This window comes from Neopelma chrysocephalum, unplaced genomic scaffold (genome assembly GCF_003984885.1).
Source record: "Neopelma chrysocephalum unplaced genomic scaffold, ASM398488v2 Primary Assembly neopelma1_105, whole genome shotgun sequence".
NCBI classification, from domain to species: Eukaryota; Metazoa; Chordata; class Aves; order Passeriformes; family Pipridae; genus Neopelma; species Neopelma chrysocephalum.
The window spans coordinates 1,880,208-1,899,842 of record NW_020897769.1 but is presented as its reverse complement, the minus strand read 5'-3'; the positions used below and the strand labels follow the sequence as shown (position 1 = coordinate 1,899,842).

The following is a 19,635-nucleotide window of genomic DNA, read 5'->3' as shown; positions in this document are numbered from 1 at the left end:
GCTCTAAAACCAAATACTATCAGCAGAGACATTAACAGAGCTGAGCTCGCCCTGGATAAAGGTAAGGCTTAAACTCTTCATGTCCCTTCCAAAATTATTACCCCATGTCAGGCACAGTACATGAGTAACCAGTCCAGATACTCAAAGGAAGGCCTGTAAATTCCCTGGGGATAGAGAAAAAAAGCTGGAAGGGCAGGTCATACAAACTGTCCTGGGGATGCAGACACAGGCCACAAAGCTCAAGCAGAAGAGTCCTACCTTCTCAACACTGCACCCTTCAAGAGTCCTGTTGGACCATTTGCAAATGTTACAAGCACAAATGGGAAAAGCATTCCTAAATGCTGCACAGGACATCTTGCATGAATAAACAGAACCAACTTCCAAAGATTAAGAAAGGGATTATTCAGAGAAAACATCAACGCTCAAAATGTGATTAACATCATGCATGAGCCCATGTGTATGCACAAGCACATTTCCACACAGTCACATTTTACTCCCCTTCCACCACAAATGGAGAAATACCACTTAATAAATTACAGTAACACTCTAAAAGAGAGCAAGTATCTCAAATGATATAATGGGAAGAATGAAGAGTGTGTACAAGATCTGTTTGCATGAATACCCTAGGTACTGCTGTAGGTATGTGAACTAAGATATTGTCAGTAGTGTTAATAAAAATATCTGCCTTCTTATTGGCTACTTTATAAATAATCCTCCCTCTCCTTTAATTTTTGGAATGAAACACGAGAAATTAATTTCTGTTACTGCTATAATCTACCTAACTTCTCAATTTTAGCAGTAGCTATGGAAAAGCAGCTGACACAGCACTTTTCCAAGGATAATCCTTAGAAGGGCTCACTGGTAGGGAATTTCCCACAATTTAAAAACAAAACAGAAGTCTTTGCATTGTTTGAGGGTTTTGGATTTTTCTCAGCTCACTGATGGATAATCTGCCCATACATGTCCCACGTGGTTGCTTTCTTGGTAAGTGAGCATTCCTGTATCAACGCTGTTACAACGTAATTCCTTAAAAAAGGAATACCTGTAACACCTGATTGCAACCAAGCAACTGTGCTTAATGATGCATCCTATACCTACAGAAAATAAGGAGTTTAATGGGAACTAATCTTAGCTTTCACTGCTGCATTGCAGGGGCAGCAATGGAGGCTAATTTCTGTCAGTCAGCATCCTTAATGAACAAAAAGCCAGAAGAGTGGAGGTATTTTTAGGATAATTTATCAGAAATATGAACAATTTTTAGATGTACCAAATGTGGTCGTAAGCAACAATTTAAACCCGTTTTAATAGATGTTTTAAGTTGTATTTACCTCCACGCTTTTTGGGAGCTTCAGGTTTCATTTTAACGGTATTCCTGCTTCTAAATTCAGGCCCTTTAAAATCATCTTTGTCTTCATTCAGCACTGGCTCAGGCTGTACAACCACTGTACCTAGAATAATTTTATTTAGAAATTGGAAACCATTACACATCCAAATGAAGTGCAAAAGTGCAATCTGTTGACTAAAACTCAACAAAGTTTTGAATGCACAGATGTTCACAGAAAAAAAAAACAAAAAACAAAACAACCAAAAACAAACCACCACACACTTCAAAGTACATCTGTGTTGCAGCTGTAGGACAAAAGCCAAAGACTGGATGGGTTGAGGAGCAAATTGTGCTCCCTCTGCCCTGATGTGGCACGTGCAGGACAGGACTGTCACACTGCTGGGGGTGTGCACAGGGATTTGCAGTGCAATGCTAAAAGTAAAGGACTTGGGTTACATCATTCAAACCCCTCAAAACCCCTACAGTAACTATGCATTTTTCTCTTTGTACCCTTCTATCCAGTTTCCCTTGCCTGCATTTATTTCAGCATGAAATAAATGAAAAAGCAATACAATAAAAACTGCTTTGTCTTTAACAAAATTCAGAAATTCACATTTTCATTTCAATGAAGAGTATTAGTCAAAATTGTGTGAATGAACAAACACATCTTTCCTACTTTAGAGCCCAGTTTTTATACTTTTGTTGTGAGGACACTGAAAATCATCTCATACTCTGAAAAAATTCATTTTAAAGTGACTGCTCTAAAAACTGCTGCTCATGCAGTAAACAGCAGCAATTTTCCCTGTAACTTCCCTAGGTGAGAAATGGAGGAGATAATCAAACTCACACTGTAGTTAAGAGCAGAGGGATGTAAAGCTTACAGAATTAACTGTTCCTAAAAGGTGCTTAAAAATACATCAAATAATAACATTTCCTTCCCAGAGTTAGTTTTGCTTTTGTTGATCTAATTGCTAATAAATAACCTCAGAGAGAACTGTAGAATAAGACCACCAGGTGCCAGAGCTTGAGACTTGTACAAAAGAAGGGCAGCAGTTCTTTCCCTGTGTGTGATGGTTTTGGACAGAAGGCTGCAGGCACTTGCCATTAAGCCCCCAGCACATCCTGGACTGAGTTGGGCCATGTGCCAAGGCCAAGGTGCTTGGGCTCCTCTTGGCTCACACCCCTGTGTGTGTGCAGGCCAACAGCACCTCACACAGCCACTTATACATGTGCATTCCAGTTCATCAGCTGTGCTGCCTCATCAGCTTGGCTAATTTCCTGAATTCAGACATGAATTAATGTCACCCAGCTCTGGGCTGCTCTGCCATAAATCACCTCTCACTCTCTGCTGGCAGCAGGGACGAATTTGAGGGGGGTCCTCAATGGAAAACCGGGCTGAGGATCACTTTTAACACCTCTCTGCCCCTCGGGAAGGTGATGGGGTCCTGGCTCTCCTGCCACTGTGTTTATTGGTCTGGCATGGGCTGGATTTTGAGGGGGTTCTCTGGGCTGAGAATCACTTTTATCACCTCTCTGCCCAGTGGGAAGGTGATGAGGGTCCAGCAGGGCTTGTCTTACTGCAAATTTTGGGCCCCAGCTGTATCCTCGTGTCCCATGTCCCTGCACCCAACCTGCATCCCAATTCAGACATGAAAAAAGACATGACCTACCTTTAGGCAAGCTTTGCATATCTACATCGTTTTCTGAGTTCTCATTGGAAACATCTTCATTTACAGTTTCATCTACAATTTGTTCGTCATCTGACCCAACATATTTTGTTACAACTGTAGGTTTCCTGCATAGACAGAAAAAAACATGCTCTGACAAACAGTACATACTGCAATTCAGGTAAGCCTGGAGCTTTGCAAACATGATATTAACTGGGGAAAACTATGTTTTCTAAATTAATTTAAGACTTTATGAGGTGGGATACTCCAAGTTATTACTATACATAAATTGTAGGTTAATTTTGTTGTTAGGAACAGGAATTCTCCCCTCTATGTGAAATAAAAATATATACTAATAAAATATTTTGTTTCACAGGGTTGCTGTATTTTTCTGTAAAATCAAGGTTTGATGTGTTTTCAAGGAAGTCACACTTCTATGAAAAAAACCCTAAATGAAACACAAGTGAATGTCTGCTCAGAAATTTTATCCATCATTCCAGGTTTAACAGGCAGCACAAAGAGAGCACACAGATATTAACAAATTACAAGAAGTAGCTTGGCTGAAGAGATGTTTGCAAGGAAATAAATGAAATGTGGAGAGAAATGAAAAAGCTGACTGTTGAATAAAAGGAACAGCTGCCAGAATTCCACACAAACATAATTTCTAACTAAATCCACAAAAATTAATTAATTTACTATGTCAGGACAGGGAGAAGAAAATACTGAATATGGAGCATAATTTTCAGTAGCCTGAAGGCAATACACGAACTACTGCAGGATACTGGTTTTGTATCAGGAACAGTATGTTACATGTATAAGTGAAAACACATTTAGTGATAAGACAGGATGCAAAAAAACCAGGACTAAAACTAATATAAATGAGAAAGACTTCAGCAGGACACTCACTGTATTCAGAAGATGAGGGAGAAATCAAAGCCAAATATAAAACCACACTTGCAAATATGGCATCAAGACAAACAAAAAGAAGACTGAAGAACATTAATGCCAGCAGACATGACAGAATAAACCAACTTGGATACAAAGGACAGTGAAAAGAGATACAGACTTTTAAAGAGCAACACTAAGGCAGCTGTTGAAACTGTGCATGAAAAATCATGAATGACAGAACTTGAACGAGCATCAGCCGAGAGCAGATGAGGAGCTGGACTAGAGCAGGTCTGCTGGTACTTGGGACACAACCAACCTGCCTCCTGCAGGTTCAGAGGGATGGCAAACAGTTAACTCCAGACTTTGTACATCAAAGAGGGTAAAAGGATTAAGCAGGGATACAGCAAATGGCAGATCCTGCACAGGACAGCTCAGCAGCACAGTTTGATGCTACAGCCTCCCAGCAGTAAGGTACATAAAGCCCTTTTTTCCATACAACCCAATTTACATTTTTGGAAGAATCCTACATGTAGAAATAGCCAGAGTGAAGGAACTCTTGTATAAACTCCTTTGCCCTGAAGATATGGGATAATCTTGTCTTTGTTTATAAAAATCAGGCTTTATGATCTTTACCTTTGACCCTGAGAAATGGTTTGAATTTAAAGTGTATTATGAGGCATTTGTTTTACCAGCACTCTGCTAACTTTATGGATTTACACTGGTGTATACCAAAAATATTTGGCATAGTGCATCAACTTTTCTATAGTTTCACATACCAAAAAGTAATTTATTTGTTTTTATCTTCCAAACCAACCTTTTGGAACGGGATAATCCTAAGGATTTGGTTCTTTCTGAAGAACTACTGCCCTAAAAACAAGAAAAACATGTAAAGGTCAACACATTTGTATCCAAGGGACCTGTCAACAAAACCAGTTTCTTGCTTTAACTAGAACACATCTCAGAAGTTACCAATGCTCTTATTAAAAAAAAAAAAGTTAAAAAAAGCAGCAGGAAAAGCATTAACAAGTGACACACGATTTCAACAGTCAATTTTAACAGTTCAGTTAAACCAAATCTGTGGAGTTTCAGATCAGAAGGAAGCAGCTTCCTGTGGATGCACCTGTGGATGAAGAAACCATGGCCTTTTCCAACCCTTTTTCCAGCCCTCCCAGGGGGTTGTGCAAGGCTGGCCCTGGGGACTGTGCCCAGGAACTGCCAGCACAACACTGACACTTGTTACCTGGCTCATGTGCCACAAAGCACTGGCTGCCTTCACAGGAAAACTGATTTTTCAGAGGTTTTTGCACTCGTATCATAACCAGATCTGGGCAGTTTAAAATACCTGAATTTACAGCAGCAAAGGCAAACTAAGGCAGGACTCTGGCACTTGTGTTCTCTACATATTAAGGTGTTGTCAAGCAGAATGTTTCCAGCAGAAGAATAGTTAGTAGTAACACATACCACATGAAAAATTTCTTTAATGTGTTCATATGTAATATAGATCCTGTATGCCCATATTTCTTTCTCTTTTAAAAAGGAAGCATATTTGCCTCAAAGGACAACTAAGTACCTACTGTTATCTGAGTATCACAGTGTAAGTGTAAATAGAGACCAATTCCTTTAAACCAAAAATAGTAAGAGCCTGGTAACCTACAATCCAAAGAACAGAATAAGGATAAAAGAATATTAACCAAATTTCTTTATAAAGAAAAGCTCACTTTGTAATATACTCAGTATGAATCAATTAACAGCACTTATTTCTTAACAAAAATGCAACTGCACACCTCAGGCAAGCAAAGCCTGAGTTACAGACTGTTAGAGACATTGTTCTCAGGAATTACTGTGCACCAGAAAGACAATGAAGTTGCCCAAGTAAATTCATGTATTTCAGTAATTTAGAAATAAAAGGGGATAAGGACAGAAACAATTGTTTGCACGTGCCTAAATCAAAGTGAGTTTAATTCAAAATATAAAATTTATTTTACATTTATTTTTATATATTTTACAGCTAATGTTTCTATTCAACAGACATGATGACATTTACTGGGTGGTTCTGAGACAGGATTATTTAAGTATTTATTGTAAAAGCAACATAGTGAACTCAGCCATTCTGCACTAGACATGCAACTAGAATTCAAAAGTGCTTTTATTCCTACCTCATCTCTGTTGTTCTCCATTGAAGCTGGACTTCCTTTAGGTTCTCTGCTTTTACCTATGGAGAGAAATTAAAGGAATCCACTGAACTGCAAGAAACATTAGAAGTTCTTCACATTGCACATCACATAGTTTATGTTTCACCAGCCTGAATAAAGATGACTGTGGGACTTTCAGAGACAAACTGTTGCACAATGAAACACAGTCCACTATATGGCATAAATTCTACAGAAATAATCTAGGAATCCCTTTCAGTTCAGTCCCAGACAGGCTGAGGAACAGCCTTCCTGTTGGTGCAGAAATCCTGAAGCAATGGAAATAACACATTAGTGCATTTTTGTTAACCTCTAAGCAGTTACTTCACATTTTTTCTCTTACACATCTTGACATTAGAAATAAAGTATTAAATCTGGGATCATGAAACCACAGACAAAAACCCCATTTGATACAGGATATGACTGAATTCCCATTTCTCTGTCTCGGGAACTGTGGAATATAAAGCCTAAAGACCTCTAACCTATTAGCACCTGTTCCCATCCACCAGCCCTGGCAATGGAAGGGAATGTTTCAAGTTCAGTGATTCAATGATACTTGGAAGAAGATGCTCCAAAGGCTCAGGAACAGCAGGATTTTAACAGATGCACTACAGAGAAGGAAATATAATTACAGTCCTGGATTATCCTGTAAATCAGGATTATTTGTGATTTTAGCATAAGACTACTAGCACTGCAACTTAAACTTCAGTTTTGGGAAAAGCAAACAATTTTCTTCTATACTTTAAAATAATCAAATCACTTTGATTAGAGAATTCAGTGCTGGCTATTTGACCTGGGCTGAACTGTTTCAGTAAATTGCAGCAAAAATTATCCAGTCATTTCTGCATGTGAAGGAGGGAATAAAAAAATGGAAGCAGATGTTTTTGGCCCTTTTAAATACCCGAAATTTCTTCTCTAGGATATTACAGGTATTTCTGTATTCTGAGGAAAAAACCTGAGATTTGGAAGGAGAGTGACACTTCTTCTGGAGATCACATGCTGTCCACCTTCTACTCTTGACCAATTTGGCCAAGTGATAAATCCATGGAAAAGACCAGTTTGTACATCTTGGCAGAGCTTTCTTTGCTCTGGCAGCTCCAATCCCTGCAGACTCTGCACTTGGACCTGGTACTCACATGGTATTCCAAAGGCAGCTGGATGTGCTCCCTATGCATTCCCACAGAACCAGGGAGTGACTGCACCACCCCCTCCCAGTGCTGACCCCCTGCTCCTGCTCCCTGCTTTCCAGGGTTCCAGCAGGGCCCTGCTCCAGGGACTGCCCCTGGCACCTTGCAGGGCACAGCAGGGACACATCCAGTGCCAGTGCAGAGGGGAGACTGAAACATCAGTAAGGCTGAAAAATCAAGTACTGCTTCCTATTTTAATTGACCTCTGTGTGTGGCAGGGACATGTTCCAACTCTCCTAAGCCATACTTAACCTTCACCATCATCTCCCTCCTCACAACACGGTACCCAATGATTCACAGATCTCCCACATGCTGGAACAACCCAAGATCCACTACTACATAAACCTGATTTGGCCCCAATCACATCCATAACTTGAGCTTGTAAGGAGCACCCTGTATATTACAAAAAAAGCAAGCACAGTTGCTAAAGACAGTGTCATCATCCACAGAACACTGGGAGGGGAAGGAAATTTGCACAGTTAATTCTGACATTTCCTAATATTTAAGTGTTTAATCTTGACTTTTCTACTTCAATATGTTCTTTTAGATCTCAAAACCAACACTGAAACAGGCCTGCTATGAATTTGCAAGTGTACCCATTTCAAAGACAATCTGTATTTTACAGCAAGGAACCAAATTCTACCGTTTAACTACACAGGATAAAGGAAAAGATTTCTTTTTCCCAGTGTGCTCCTCAGCAAAATTTCACTTTGAGATGTGTCTACACCACAGTTTATTTTACTATTCTGCTGAGGTATCACAGGAGTAATTTCTTTTTCCTATGTTAGCAGTTCAGTTTGATGCTGGTGAGCGCCACAGGCAGCAGACTCTCTCAAAACAAATCATTAAAAGACAAAAACAGCATGCTAGAAAACCCATGGAAGATATTACTTAGGACAACAGGAGTTTGAAAATACACTCCATAACACAGCCAGCACACTCTCATTCTCCTGGACTCCATCACTTCAGCACAACCTTTAGCTCATTAAACACTAGAGACTAAAAGGTTTTGCACCTGTATGCAGTCCAAGTTAAACTAAGAAACAGTTTAACCAGTTAAATTTGGAAACAGATTTTATTCAGTACTGATATTAAATGATTTCACTTTTAATCACTGTAATGAAAACAGTGTTTAAAATTCGTTACCTATTTCTAACTTGTACGTAAAAATTCTAATAACCAATTCTGACCTAGTGTAGGACTCAAGGTTTTTCAGAAATCTTATTTCCTTTTCAAATGTTTCCAGATTATATGTAGAAATCTTTTTCAAATAACTATGAAAGCATAACCTCCAGAACTTCTTCCACAACTACAAGGACTGCAAAAGCTTTACTTCAGCAGAAGAACCAAGACACTGTATTTATAAATTCAGGAACGCTGAACAAGGAATTTCTAGCACAGCAAATACCTGTGTGTTTGCCATCTCGTGTTTCACAGAAGGTAAATCTAACCAGAAGGCTCGATTTTTTTTTTCCACATTTAGAAAGATTCAGAACTGAAATAAATATTGCATCAAAGGTCTATTGTGTATTTATTAAGATATCACCACATAAATCACATTAGGACTTTGTATAATTGCCCCAGTGAAGTGTGATAAATTGAAATAACAACAGCAAGTTAGTTGACTTTAGAGTCATATATACACTGAAAGTAAAAAAAACCATAAGATGTGGTTTTACCTATGCTTTTGTTTTTAGATACTGCTGGAGGAGAGTTTGCGTCCTCAGACTCTTCTGACGAGTGAGCCAAGAAGTCATGTAGTTTCTGTACCAATGTGTTCAACTTGCTTTCACTGTTAAAATACAAGTAATACTTCAAATTACTTACACATCTCACTCTAATTTACCAAGCTTGAAAGAAATTATGTTTCATCTCAATTAATACACACCTACAAGAGATTTAAACATTTGTTTCTGCAAAAGTATAACAAAGTAAATAAAACACATACAATTTTTTTAAAACGTGAGCAAAGTGGTAGGTGCACCCTTATTGACAAAAAAGCACTAAGGACTTTGTCAATAATAACAAGTCTTTTTTAAGTCATTTTTACTGTTTACAATTACTGACAGAACTCAAGAAAATTGGAGTGGTAATGCTGCTATGCCACGAAGACAGCGAAAAATTAATTTAAGATTCTACTTTGTCAGAGACCAGACAGGTAAAAACAATAAAATCTTGATTTTATTACCAAAAATGTAACCTTTGGGGATATAAAACACTAGAACTGACAGCAGTTTCACCTACAACCTTCAAAAAAACCGGGTGTGTTGAGTGTGGCAGATGAACAGGCTCGTGCCAAACTTTTCTTAAAAACCAACCATCTCCATAAACCTGCTGCATCACGTGTTCATTTTGTCAAAAAACAACCGTCCAGGACCAGAGCACTCCTTCATCTGTTTGGATGAGAACTTGCAACCCATTTATAGACAACAATGGGAAGCTTCCCTTGGCATTCCCAGAGCCCAGGAGTTGCCAGAGATATCTTGCTAAGGATGTGCTCGTGTGATTATTTCTTTACTACATGTGGAAAGAGTAAACTTACTTTACTTCAATATTACTCTTTTCTCCCACCTCTTCCCTCCTTTCCCCAAAAGAAACAAATAGCTGATATTAACAAAGCCTTATACTTCCCCTAAAGGAACCCAAGAAGTAGAGAATTTAAAAAAAAAAAAAAAAGGCTACGAGCTTTCCTGCAGGAGCTGCAGGGCCTCAGAACCCCCGTGCTGCTCCCTCGCACTGGGTGTGCTTTGTTTCACACCTGCTCCTCCCAGAGCTTCCCCAATTCCCTGAGACAAGACTTTTCCAGCTGCAGGTGCTGTGCTGAGGCCAAGGGCTTTGGGACCCCCACGGAGAAGTTCCCACTCGGCTTTTTGCCCACTCCCAGTGCTGTGGAATGTGCCAGCCTGGCTGACTCATCCTGCCTTATCAGCTGCTCCAAGTGCTGCCCTGCCCTGCCCCCTGCAGAACGGAGCCCATTCATGTCAACACAGTCTTCTAAGAGCAGCAAGAAATAACATTTTCTGTCCCTGTTTTACAGGTCATAGAAACTCGTATTTAGCAGGAGCTCAACCCACTCACCTTTACCATCTCTACTGTTTCTCTGAACACATCAATTTATTAGCTTATTTCAATTTTAACTGTTATTGCTAAAAAAATCTCGTTTTATAAGAAGGTGAACAATGAGTGAAAGGGTATCATCACGTCAATGCAAATGACTATATTAACCAATGAAAAGAACCACACATAAAACAGCATAAAACATCCATTAAAAAAAAAACCACTCAATTTCTTTAAATCTTCTGAAGTACTCAAAATAAAACAAAACAGCACCTTGTAATACAAAGATCCTCTGCATGAGCGAAGGGCACTCTTCTTTCAAGACTACAGATGTGCCATCAATCACTCAAGTGACTTTGAAAGAGTGTAACAAAGCTGTTTAACTCTCAAGTGTATCTTAAAATTTTCCTCTCAATCTGTCCAAAAGTCTTTCCCTCTAATTACTGGACTCATGCTGCTACACAACTGCCAGTCCCTAAATTTGGGCTTCCCTTTTTCTCATGGATGGAGGGCATACTTGGAAAACATTATGGAAGATGATAATGATACACTGCAGTTTTAACAGCTTGCATGCTCTCCTTTAGAAAGGAGATTTAATGACAATTTACTCACATTAAGTTAAAAAAAAAAAACTAGGGCTGTTCAAAATTATTTGATAGTAAAAGCATATAAAGAGATTTTATATCCACTCCAGATGGTCTGAAGAAATAAAGCACATTTAGAAAGGCCAAAAGAAAGTACATTTTTGGTAGTAAAAACCAAAAAAAGGGGCCACATGTGGAATTCTGTTCATTTAGTTTATAAATAACTTCTTTTGGTAACAGCATTTCAGAAAGAAAATGGGAACTACAGATGAGTTTAGTATTATTGTTCTCAATACAAAACAAACTCAGTATAGTAGGCACGTGTCTTTGTGACTAACACTTGGAACATTATCTACTATCATTTATTAACTCTTACCCTAACTAGACTAAAAGTATCATTTTCAGAGCAAAATGTTCTTGCTGACAAACAACCAAAAAAGAAAATATATAAAGTAATACTAAAAAGTCTTCTTAGCTTGCTTTTCCTTTTGATTAATCATCATTTTGTACCATAAGGCTGTATTAAGGAATACCAGGTCAAACCTAAGAAAAGGTGTTACACTTACTATACTTTACTGGAGAGAAATGTTAATTTAGGGCAATGCTGTATGTGGTTTTGTACAAAAGTGATTTATATGTCACTTGAGAATAATAATCTATCTTTTTTAAAGCTTCTACTGCAAAATCCTTATTCTTTGCAATACAGACCCATTCACTATTAAATTGATCACAACCTATAAATGTGCATTTTTTAAAAAAACATAGAAACCTAAAAATGTAGAAGCATGTCAGAAGCACTACTGAGGCAAGCAGGCTCCTCCACATGGAACAACTCACTACTGTTCTCAGGCTTGTGTGCACTAAGCAAATGGCTTCACCATCAGTCCAGAGCTATTTCAACACTGTTCAGCCTAATTAAAACAGGAATGAAAGGGAAGGTGCCCTGCTATTATTGGCTTGGCCATGAACCTGATTTGTGACCTTGGGAAAGGATCTTGTAAGAATACCATTTCTTACCCACATTCCGACCAAGCGCTGTAAAATCCAACAATAAATGCCTGGCCTTTAACAGGATAACAAAAAGGTCCACAGTAGGCAAATCACCTCTAAGGCTAAATGAGTCAACAAATATTTAGAATAAATAACTAGACAGGTGGTTTTCTAACCTAGACACAACATAATTCACTCAATCTGGCTGTGACCACTGTCCCCTTGTATGTTCTTACCTGTACTGGGTTTGCGTGGCAACATTTTGGTGGGGGGGGACTACAGGGTGACAAACTTCTGTGAGAAGGCGCCAGAAGCTTCCCCCATGTCCAAGAGAGCCAATGCCAGAGGGCTCCATGATGGACCCAGTGCTGGCCAAGGCTGAGCTCACCAGCAACGCTGGTAGTGCCTCTGGGATAACGTATTTAGGAAGGGGGAAAAAAACCTGCTGCACAACAGCAGCTGGGACAGAGGAGTGTGAGAGCAGCAGCCCTGCAGACACCCAGACCAGGGAAGAAGCTGCAGGCACTGGAGCAGAGATGCCCCTGCAGCCCCTGGGGGTCCATGGAGCAGCAGAGACTCCCCTGCAGCCCGGGGAGGACCCCACAGCAGAGGTTGGGACCCCGCAGGGAGCTCGTGCTGGAGCAGACTGCTCCTGAACCCCACGGGAAAGGCCCCACGCTGCAGCAGTCCAGGAAGAACTGCAGCCCACGGGAAGAACCCACACAGGAGAGGTTCATGAGGACTGTCTCCCATGGGATGGGCACCACGCTGGAGCAGGGGAGGAGTGTGAGGAGGAAGGAGCGACAGAGACAAGGTGTGATGAAGGGACCACCTTGCCCGTCCCCCTGCACTGCTCAGGGAGAGGAGGCAGAGAATCAGGAGTGAAGTTGAACCTGGGAGGAAGGGAGGGGTGGGGGAAGGTGTTTTAACATTGGGGGTTTATTTCTCATTAGCCTACCCTGATTTGATTGGTAATAAATTCAGCTGATTTCCCCACGTGGGGTCTGTTCTGCCTGTGATGGTAATTGCTGAGTGGTCTCCTCATCCTTATTTCAAAATGAGCTTTTCATAGTATTTCCTCTCCCCTGCCCAGCAGAGGAGGGGCAGTGTTGGAGTGGCTTTGGTGGGCACCGTGTCCAGCCAGGGTCAGCCCAGCACATCACCTGTGTTAGCTGTTGATCCTGCCTCCCCAAAGTGAGTCACATCACCTTGGACAAATAACATTTTAAGGAACAGTTTTCATTTGGATCCAACTTGCCACATGGTCATTCCCTGTGAAGGCAGCTCAGGTGATGAAAATTCATGGCCAGGAAGGAACAGGATTGGCCATTTTAGCAGCAAACCCGGTCCCATTGGATTATACTGTGAAACTGCACTAAAAACCTGGTTATTGCAATCAGTGTCTATCTACTTTCTTCAAAAATGTAGGTGGAGAATGTCAGTTACTGTCAAACATCTGGAAGAACAGTTGGAAAACCATGTTTTCTTTAAACAAACAAATTTGTCCTTCTTCCATAGGATGGTACCAACTTTTAGTCTAAACAAGTGCCCCTCATCTGAATTTCAAGTGGCTCCTGGAACTCAGTGAGACAGGAGTGCTTTCCAGCTTTTATCCCAATGCTGACAAACAGGCTTCTCTTAAATACCTGCCTTCCTCACATTCAGTACTTGTCTAAAACTTTAGACTGTTTAAACTTTTAAAATAGTTCAAGGGCACAAGTTTTTTAAATTCATGTTAACGGTTACTTCAAGTGAAATCCCAGTCATTTTTCACTTTTGAAGTTGAAATGAAATACTGCAGAATAACTATTAAGCAGACAAAATTAAACAATCCTTAGGAAAAATAATTACAGAAAAATAAAACCAGATGTGCTTTTCAACTGCTAGTCTGTAGACTGCCATCCTCTGCTTCAGTCTGGATCCCTGTGTGAACAGCAGAAGTCCAATAACCCACAGCAAAAGTCTGACTAATTTAATTAAGATGCTGGAAAGACACAGTACCTGTGCCTTCATATAATCAGGCCAGCATTGTGACACCTGAAAATCTTCATAGATTTTTTCCTGATGAGAAGGAAAGGGATTAGACTTACTCCATTCAAAGATTTTAGTTATGAGGGCAGAGCCTATATAGTACAGTTGTTTCATACAAAACGTCAATATTGTGGCTGAACACACATGAATGAAATAGCTTAAAGCTATTGGAAAGGGTGACAGACGATAAAATCTACAACAGAAATTGTTTATTTTCTTATCCCAATAAAAAAAAAGGAGTGAACACACCTGCAATATCTTAAGAAGCCTACTTCTCTCAGAATAAATACAAAAGCAGAAAATAAAATCAGCCTACCATTGCATCAGTTGAAAAAGTAAAATATGGTTTTATAAAGGTGGGGAAACAGAGCACTTGATCCCAGTGGTTGTTTTTTAACTTGATAATGGTTTTCCAAGGGCAAAGCAACATGATGCTGTAAACCCTGCATCAAATTCAAATTTGGGACCAAGTTATGCCAGAACAGGTGAGGTTTTACAATCAGGATCACACAATCTGTGTTGGCATCAACCAGCTCCACTGCCAAAGGACACAAACCCTCATGCCTCGCCCACACCTGATGCCCCCCACACCCTCAGTGCTCTCCCTTCTCCTCCACTCCACACAAGACTCTTGCACAGAATCCACATGGGAAGTAGCCATTTCTTCTCCTGAATCTCGGAATGTCCCTCATGCAGCTCACTGCTCACTAGTATGAATGTTCCTGGAGCAGAGGCGGTGTCAGCCCGGGCTGGGCAGGAAGGGACTGTACCTTCAGCAGCAGCAGCAAAGTTAGAGACTCTGAGAATCCCAGAACCCTTCAGGCTGGAAGGGACCTCTGGAGGTCTCAGCCCAACGCCCCAGCACAAGCAGACAGATACAGGAGGTCATCCAGAAAAATGTCCAGGCAGTTTCTGAGCGCCTCCACAGACAGAGGCTCCACAATCTCTCTGGGTGACCTGCTCCACTGTTTGACCATTACCACAGTAAAACAGTTCTCTCGTGTTTAGAAGGAATTGTACCATATTGAACTTACTAAATCAGGTACATCAGGAAATACCTGAATACCAAACCCCTGACTGGAAAGAGATGGAGGCATCCAGCACTTCATCAGAGATTCTGTGCTAAAGACTTTGTTAACACACACTCAGTATTTTACTTGGTTTAGAACCAACCTTAAATCCACAGGGGCCTAATCAAGTGATACCTGCTACAGTTGAAGACACTCAGTGATGTGGATGAAGTAACTTTGGAGCTTAAATACAGCACAACAGGTTCAGACAAGTAAACAGAATTATCTTCCTCCAGACACACAAGGGGAATGAGAAAGCAGCGGTTCAAAGTCACTAAGAGACCCTTTATCCTGCTCAAGGAAGGTTACAGAATTTCCTTTTGTTGACATGATGTGAGTTACTGTGCTTCACTAAGAAGTGAAAATAAACTTTCACTTTTAACCTGTTTCTTGAATGGGATCTTAAACCCAAACAAACAACATCATCACAAACACAAAATGAAGACAACCAATCTCACTGTTAGGTTGGCTTCAATGCCACACAGAAATGTAACTTCAACAACGAAATACTCTGCAAGCTGAAAAAGACTGAAGTCACCACCTGAAAATCTAAACACAGTATTTTCACCCTTATAAAATCATGACGAACTGCACACCTGACCATATTAATCCATGAAAGGAAGCTCAAACTAGCACATATAACACACAAACCAGACAGCTGTATTTAATGCTTAAACACTCTGTGTAAAGGAAATGAAGGGCTCCATGTCCAACAGCATCAGGCCCCTCACTAAAACTGCCTTTTACTTCATCTGCCTTCTGCTCCTGGAGTTGATCACAGGTTCTCAACGAGACATCCCTCAGCACCAACTATCCCTGAGAATTAAAGCCTGTCCCTTCAGCTCTCCCAGATATTCCCAATCACACTTGCTATAGGCTTTAAGGGTTGTAAGTCCATCTGAAGCTTAGTTTTTTATTTTACAAGATAAAAGCCATCTCAGTCTGCCCCACTGTCAGTCCTGAATTTATTGCCTATTTTCCAGTTTTGCTTTACATGATAGATGTATTTGCCCAACAAGGCCTCTAGGCTAAACCTATTAAAAAACCTTCAGTTGGACCTACTCAGATAGAAATTTCTACAACTGTGCAGCTTTCGGATTTGCAAATAAACTGCTTGAATAGCACTAAAGCTGACAGTGGTCAGCAACCTGCGTAATCAAATTCTTGATTTTTTCCAAGGTTTCACTCCTTTTCTAGAGAAAAAAAACACCAATCAATCCACTGTCCATCTTGAATGATAACTAGATTTTACTACAGACTACGAAAGCTTTATTCTTCTCCTTTAGTAAATCAGGGCACTTTACCTCTTTTTAAGTCAATATAAAACCTTCCATTATATTTGCCACTGAATTTCCACAATCTCTTCTTCCTCCTCTTGTCACACCACTGGAGCAACCTGTCACTGACCCGTCCCTGAACTAACTCATGTTTCCAAATCACCTGCAGGCACAAGCTGAGCTCCAGTGATACCAAAAGGGATTCCATGAGGTTCAGCATCATCCTTAGGCCCTTCCTTTATAAAAGATACCTCTAGTGATCCAATTTAAAATGTACTTCATCACAGACCACAGACATTTGTTTTATGGTGAACACAGCACATTTTAGCATTGCTTTGGCTTCTTCTTTTGGTGAGGTACAGCCACGTAAAAAGCACTCCCTTTTCCACCCTTCAAGCAGAGGGTGCAAAAGTTCATGTATAAGAGAACTGGGAATTCCAAGCTTCCAGGATGCTAAGGTCACCTTATTGCAGAATTTGTATTACACACCCCTCTGTCACACCAAATTATTTCATAGAAAATGAAGATACCTTCAGTTAAGCCCTACAGAAATCCTGACACAAAGCATACAAAGCCCTAATAAACAGTGTTGCACGAAACCAGGAGTAACAAAGCCACTGCAGTAAGATCCTCTCAGAGAATTTAAGTGGTGCAAACACTGGTTCTGGGGCACATCTGGCACAGAAGATGATATAGATTTGCTCTTCTTGGGGGAAGAGTCAAAGAATCCACCTATGCCCATTCCAGGAGAGCGTGAAAGCCAGGAACCTGCGCTGTCCCTTCAGGGAATATGGAAGACTGGTATTGACTTACTTCCAATTATATTATTGTGGCATCACATAACACGCCTCAAATGACCCTGTAATATCACTCAGAACAGTCAACTGACGGAAAAATGCAGACAATTTCACAAAAATCTTAAGACCAAATGAGCAATATCACACAGTGAGCTGAAAAGTCTGAACAAAAAAAAAATTAAAGCCAAGTTTATTTTGCCAACTTAAAAAATCTGCAGTCACTACACTGACTACCAGAAGGTTCAAGTGAGTAAGATTCCAAAGCTGTCTTCTTTTTCTATTGCCATGCTTATTTTGTACAATGTATGAACTTGTAGGAGTGGGGTAAGTCACTATGACAAAGCTTCCTCCACTTTAAAAAAAAAAAAAAAAAGGACAAAACCCCCAAGTTTTTGGGACAAAAGTTGTAGAGAAATCTTTATAAACATTTACAGGGGCAGTATTATTTTTTAAAGTTTATTAGTAAGTTACTCCAGTTTTCATCATTCTAAATCTCTCACCCTGGACACAGGAGACACCTAAGATCTTAATATTATATAAAAGTATTCCTTATAACAAAAGTTCAAAACTTCATCAACAGCACACCAGTACTGATTGATTATTCTTCTTTTAAACACTGTAAGTCTATCTTCCACGAGTGCTGGGAATAGATTTCTCCATCCAAACCTAATCTTCTGCACACCTTTCAAAGAATGTTAACAACAATCCCCTGGTGCTTTATTTTTGCACAGCTCTGACTGGGGCAGAACTGCAGCGAGCAGGGGATGAGTGAACGTGTGGGGTGACAGAAATGCAGGCAGCTGACAGCCAGAGGACTTGTGGGAAATGGGAACGAGAGAGAGACAGCACGGGATTTGCTTTTTCACCTCATTCTCTCCAACTTTAGGTAGAACTTGAATGGATAGAAATAAGGAAAAGCCCATGCAATGTGTTCATCATAACCCTGAAATCCTGGGACCCTGCAATCCATGCCCAGCTCCTGGCACAGATCTGTTCTGGTAAAATACAGACAAACTGCTCAGGATGAGCTCTATGAGGGATGAGAATTATAACAAACATTTAGACTGAATGAGAACTGAGGTCATGAAGAGAAGGAAAGTCTGGGGCACAAAAAAATTATCTTGTCCATCTTAAAAGCAGTTTGTCACAGGGCTGCTTATTCTGTGGACAGGTTCCCACTCAAACACTACACACAATTTCAGGTCTGTTCTGCACACGCTTTCTGACCTTCCACATTACAAATAATCTGAAATAATCCAATCCTGTCTACAGGTAATCTAAAAATAGCATGGAAAATGTATGACTTCTGTATCCTCTTCCTCTGAAGCACCAACTAAAGCAGCCCCTTGGTAGAAAGAGTAATTGTTGCAGTAATGACAACATAAGAATGTGGAATAGGTTAAAGTACAAACTCCTCATCCTCTTGACCATGAACAAGTAGTTCAAAAACAGACAAAGCAGAATATGGAAGAACAGGGAATAAAATACAACCATCACAATAAAATAAAAACCAGAGTGGTCCAAATGGAAGAGCATTTTTCAGAATATATAATGATGACTGTACCAGTCCATAAATATTAATAACCCAGATCTTTTTGTTATAGAAAAATCAAACTCTACCCTTGATTTTCAAGGACTGGAGAAGAAAAAAAAGAAAGCCCCTTAATTTGCCTTAATTAGTATTTCAGTTTACACACAAAACAATCAATCCAACAAAAAAGTTGTTTAAGCTCTCAAAGTACTTTAAGAACACAGAGGGGAGTAAGTGGGAGTGAGGAGAAAGAAGGAAAGATGGACAATCCCTGTTTTACAAAGTAACACATGCAGAAGAAACTGCTGGGAAGTCATGCACCAAATAATGTGCATTTGCAGTACTCATGACCTACATCAGCATGTGATCAACATCAACAACGATGATCATCTTCGAGAATCTGTTTTTTGTAGATTCTTCCTCAGAAGCATTCAGGCTTTAAAACCAAGCAATACGCAAGAGGACGAAAACCACCGTCCCTTCAACTTTTGGCTAAAATTACACAGTAGTTATGAACTACTCGAAATAAGCGTAAAGGCGGGAGGTGAAGATACACAAATATGACCGCAGAAAAAACTTCACCCAAGGCTCAGTACTAGAGACAGAGTGATGCCTCCCCCACGCAACACCTTGATTTTGAAGATATGTGCGACATTTGTGAGGGTCAAGTGCCAACACCTCGAAGGTTTATACAGTGCCGGGGGCACGTGGAGCGTCCGTGGGTGATGGGCTGCGGGGTCAGAGCCGTCGAGACGCGGGCAAACCGAAAGCACACAAAGACAACTATTTGTGAACAGTTTAACATGGCGCCTCCCTCAGCCCCGACCCCGCCGGGGTCTGCCCGTCCCCCCGGCTCCCGGTGCCCGCCCGCCGGGACAGCCCGGGGCGATGTCCGCGCCCGGCGGGGGCTCGGCGGGGCTTCCCCGCCGCGCTCGCACGTGGGGCGGGGGCGGCCCCGGGGCCTTCCCGCGGCCCCGCGCGGTCCCTCCCGCTGTCTCCCGCGCCCGGCCCGGCCCCGCCGCCCCGCGGCTTCGAGCGCGGCG

General features: G+C 40.8%; 1 protein-coding gene across 3 annotated transcripts in view; it reads right to left on the bottom strand.

The window, feature by feature from the left end:
• The window catches only part of ATRX (ATRX, chromatin remodeler), an 84,037-nt gene that overhangs the window by 59,243 nt on the left and 5,159 nt on the right, over positions 1-19,635 (bottom strand). The window contains exons 2-6 of one of the 3 annotated variants that reach the window (XM_027696212.1): positions 8,935-9,047; positions 6,036-6,091; positions 4,694-4,746; positions 2,995-3,119; positions 1,329-1,448 (exon numbers count right to left, since the gene is read on the bottom strand). In XM_027696212.1, coding sequence (XP_027552013.1) covers positions 1,329-1,448; positions 2,995-3,119; positions 4,694-4,746; positions 6,036-6,091; positions 8,935-9,047 — 467 coding nt within the window. Of the gene's footprint in view, positions 1-1,328; positions 1,449-2,994; positions 3,120-4,693; positions 4,747-6,035; positions 6,092-8,934; positions 9,048-19,635 lie in introns of those variants that run through there. The other 2 variants (XM_027696213.1, XM_027696214.1) reach the window with 2 other exon arrangements.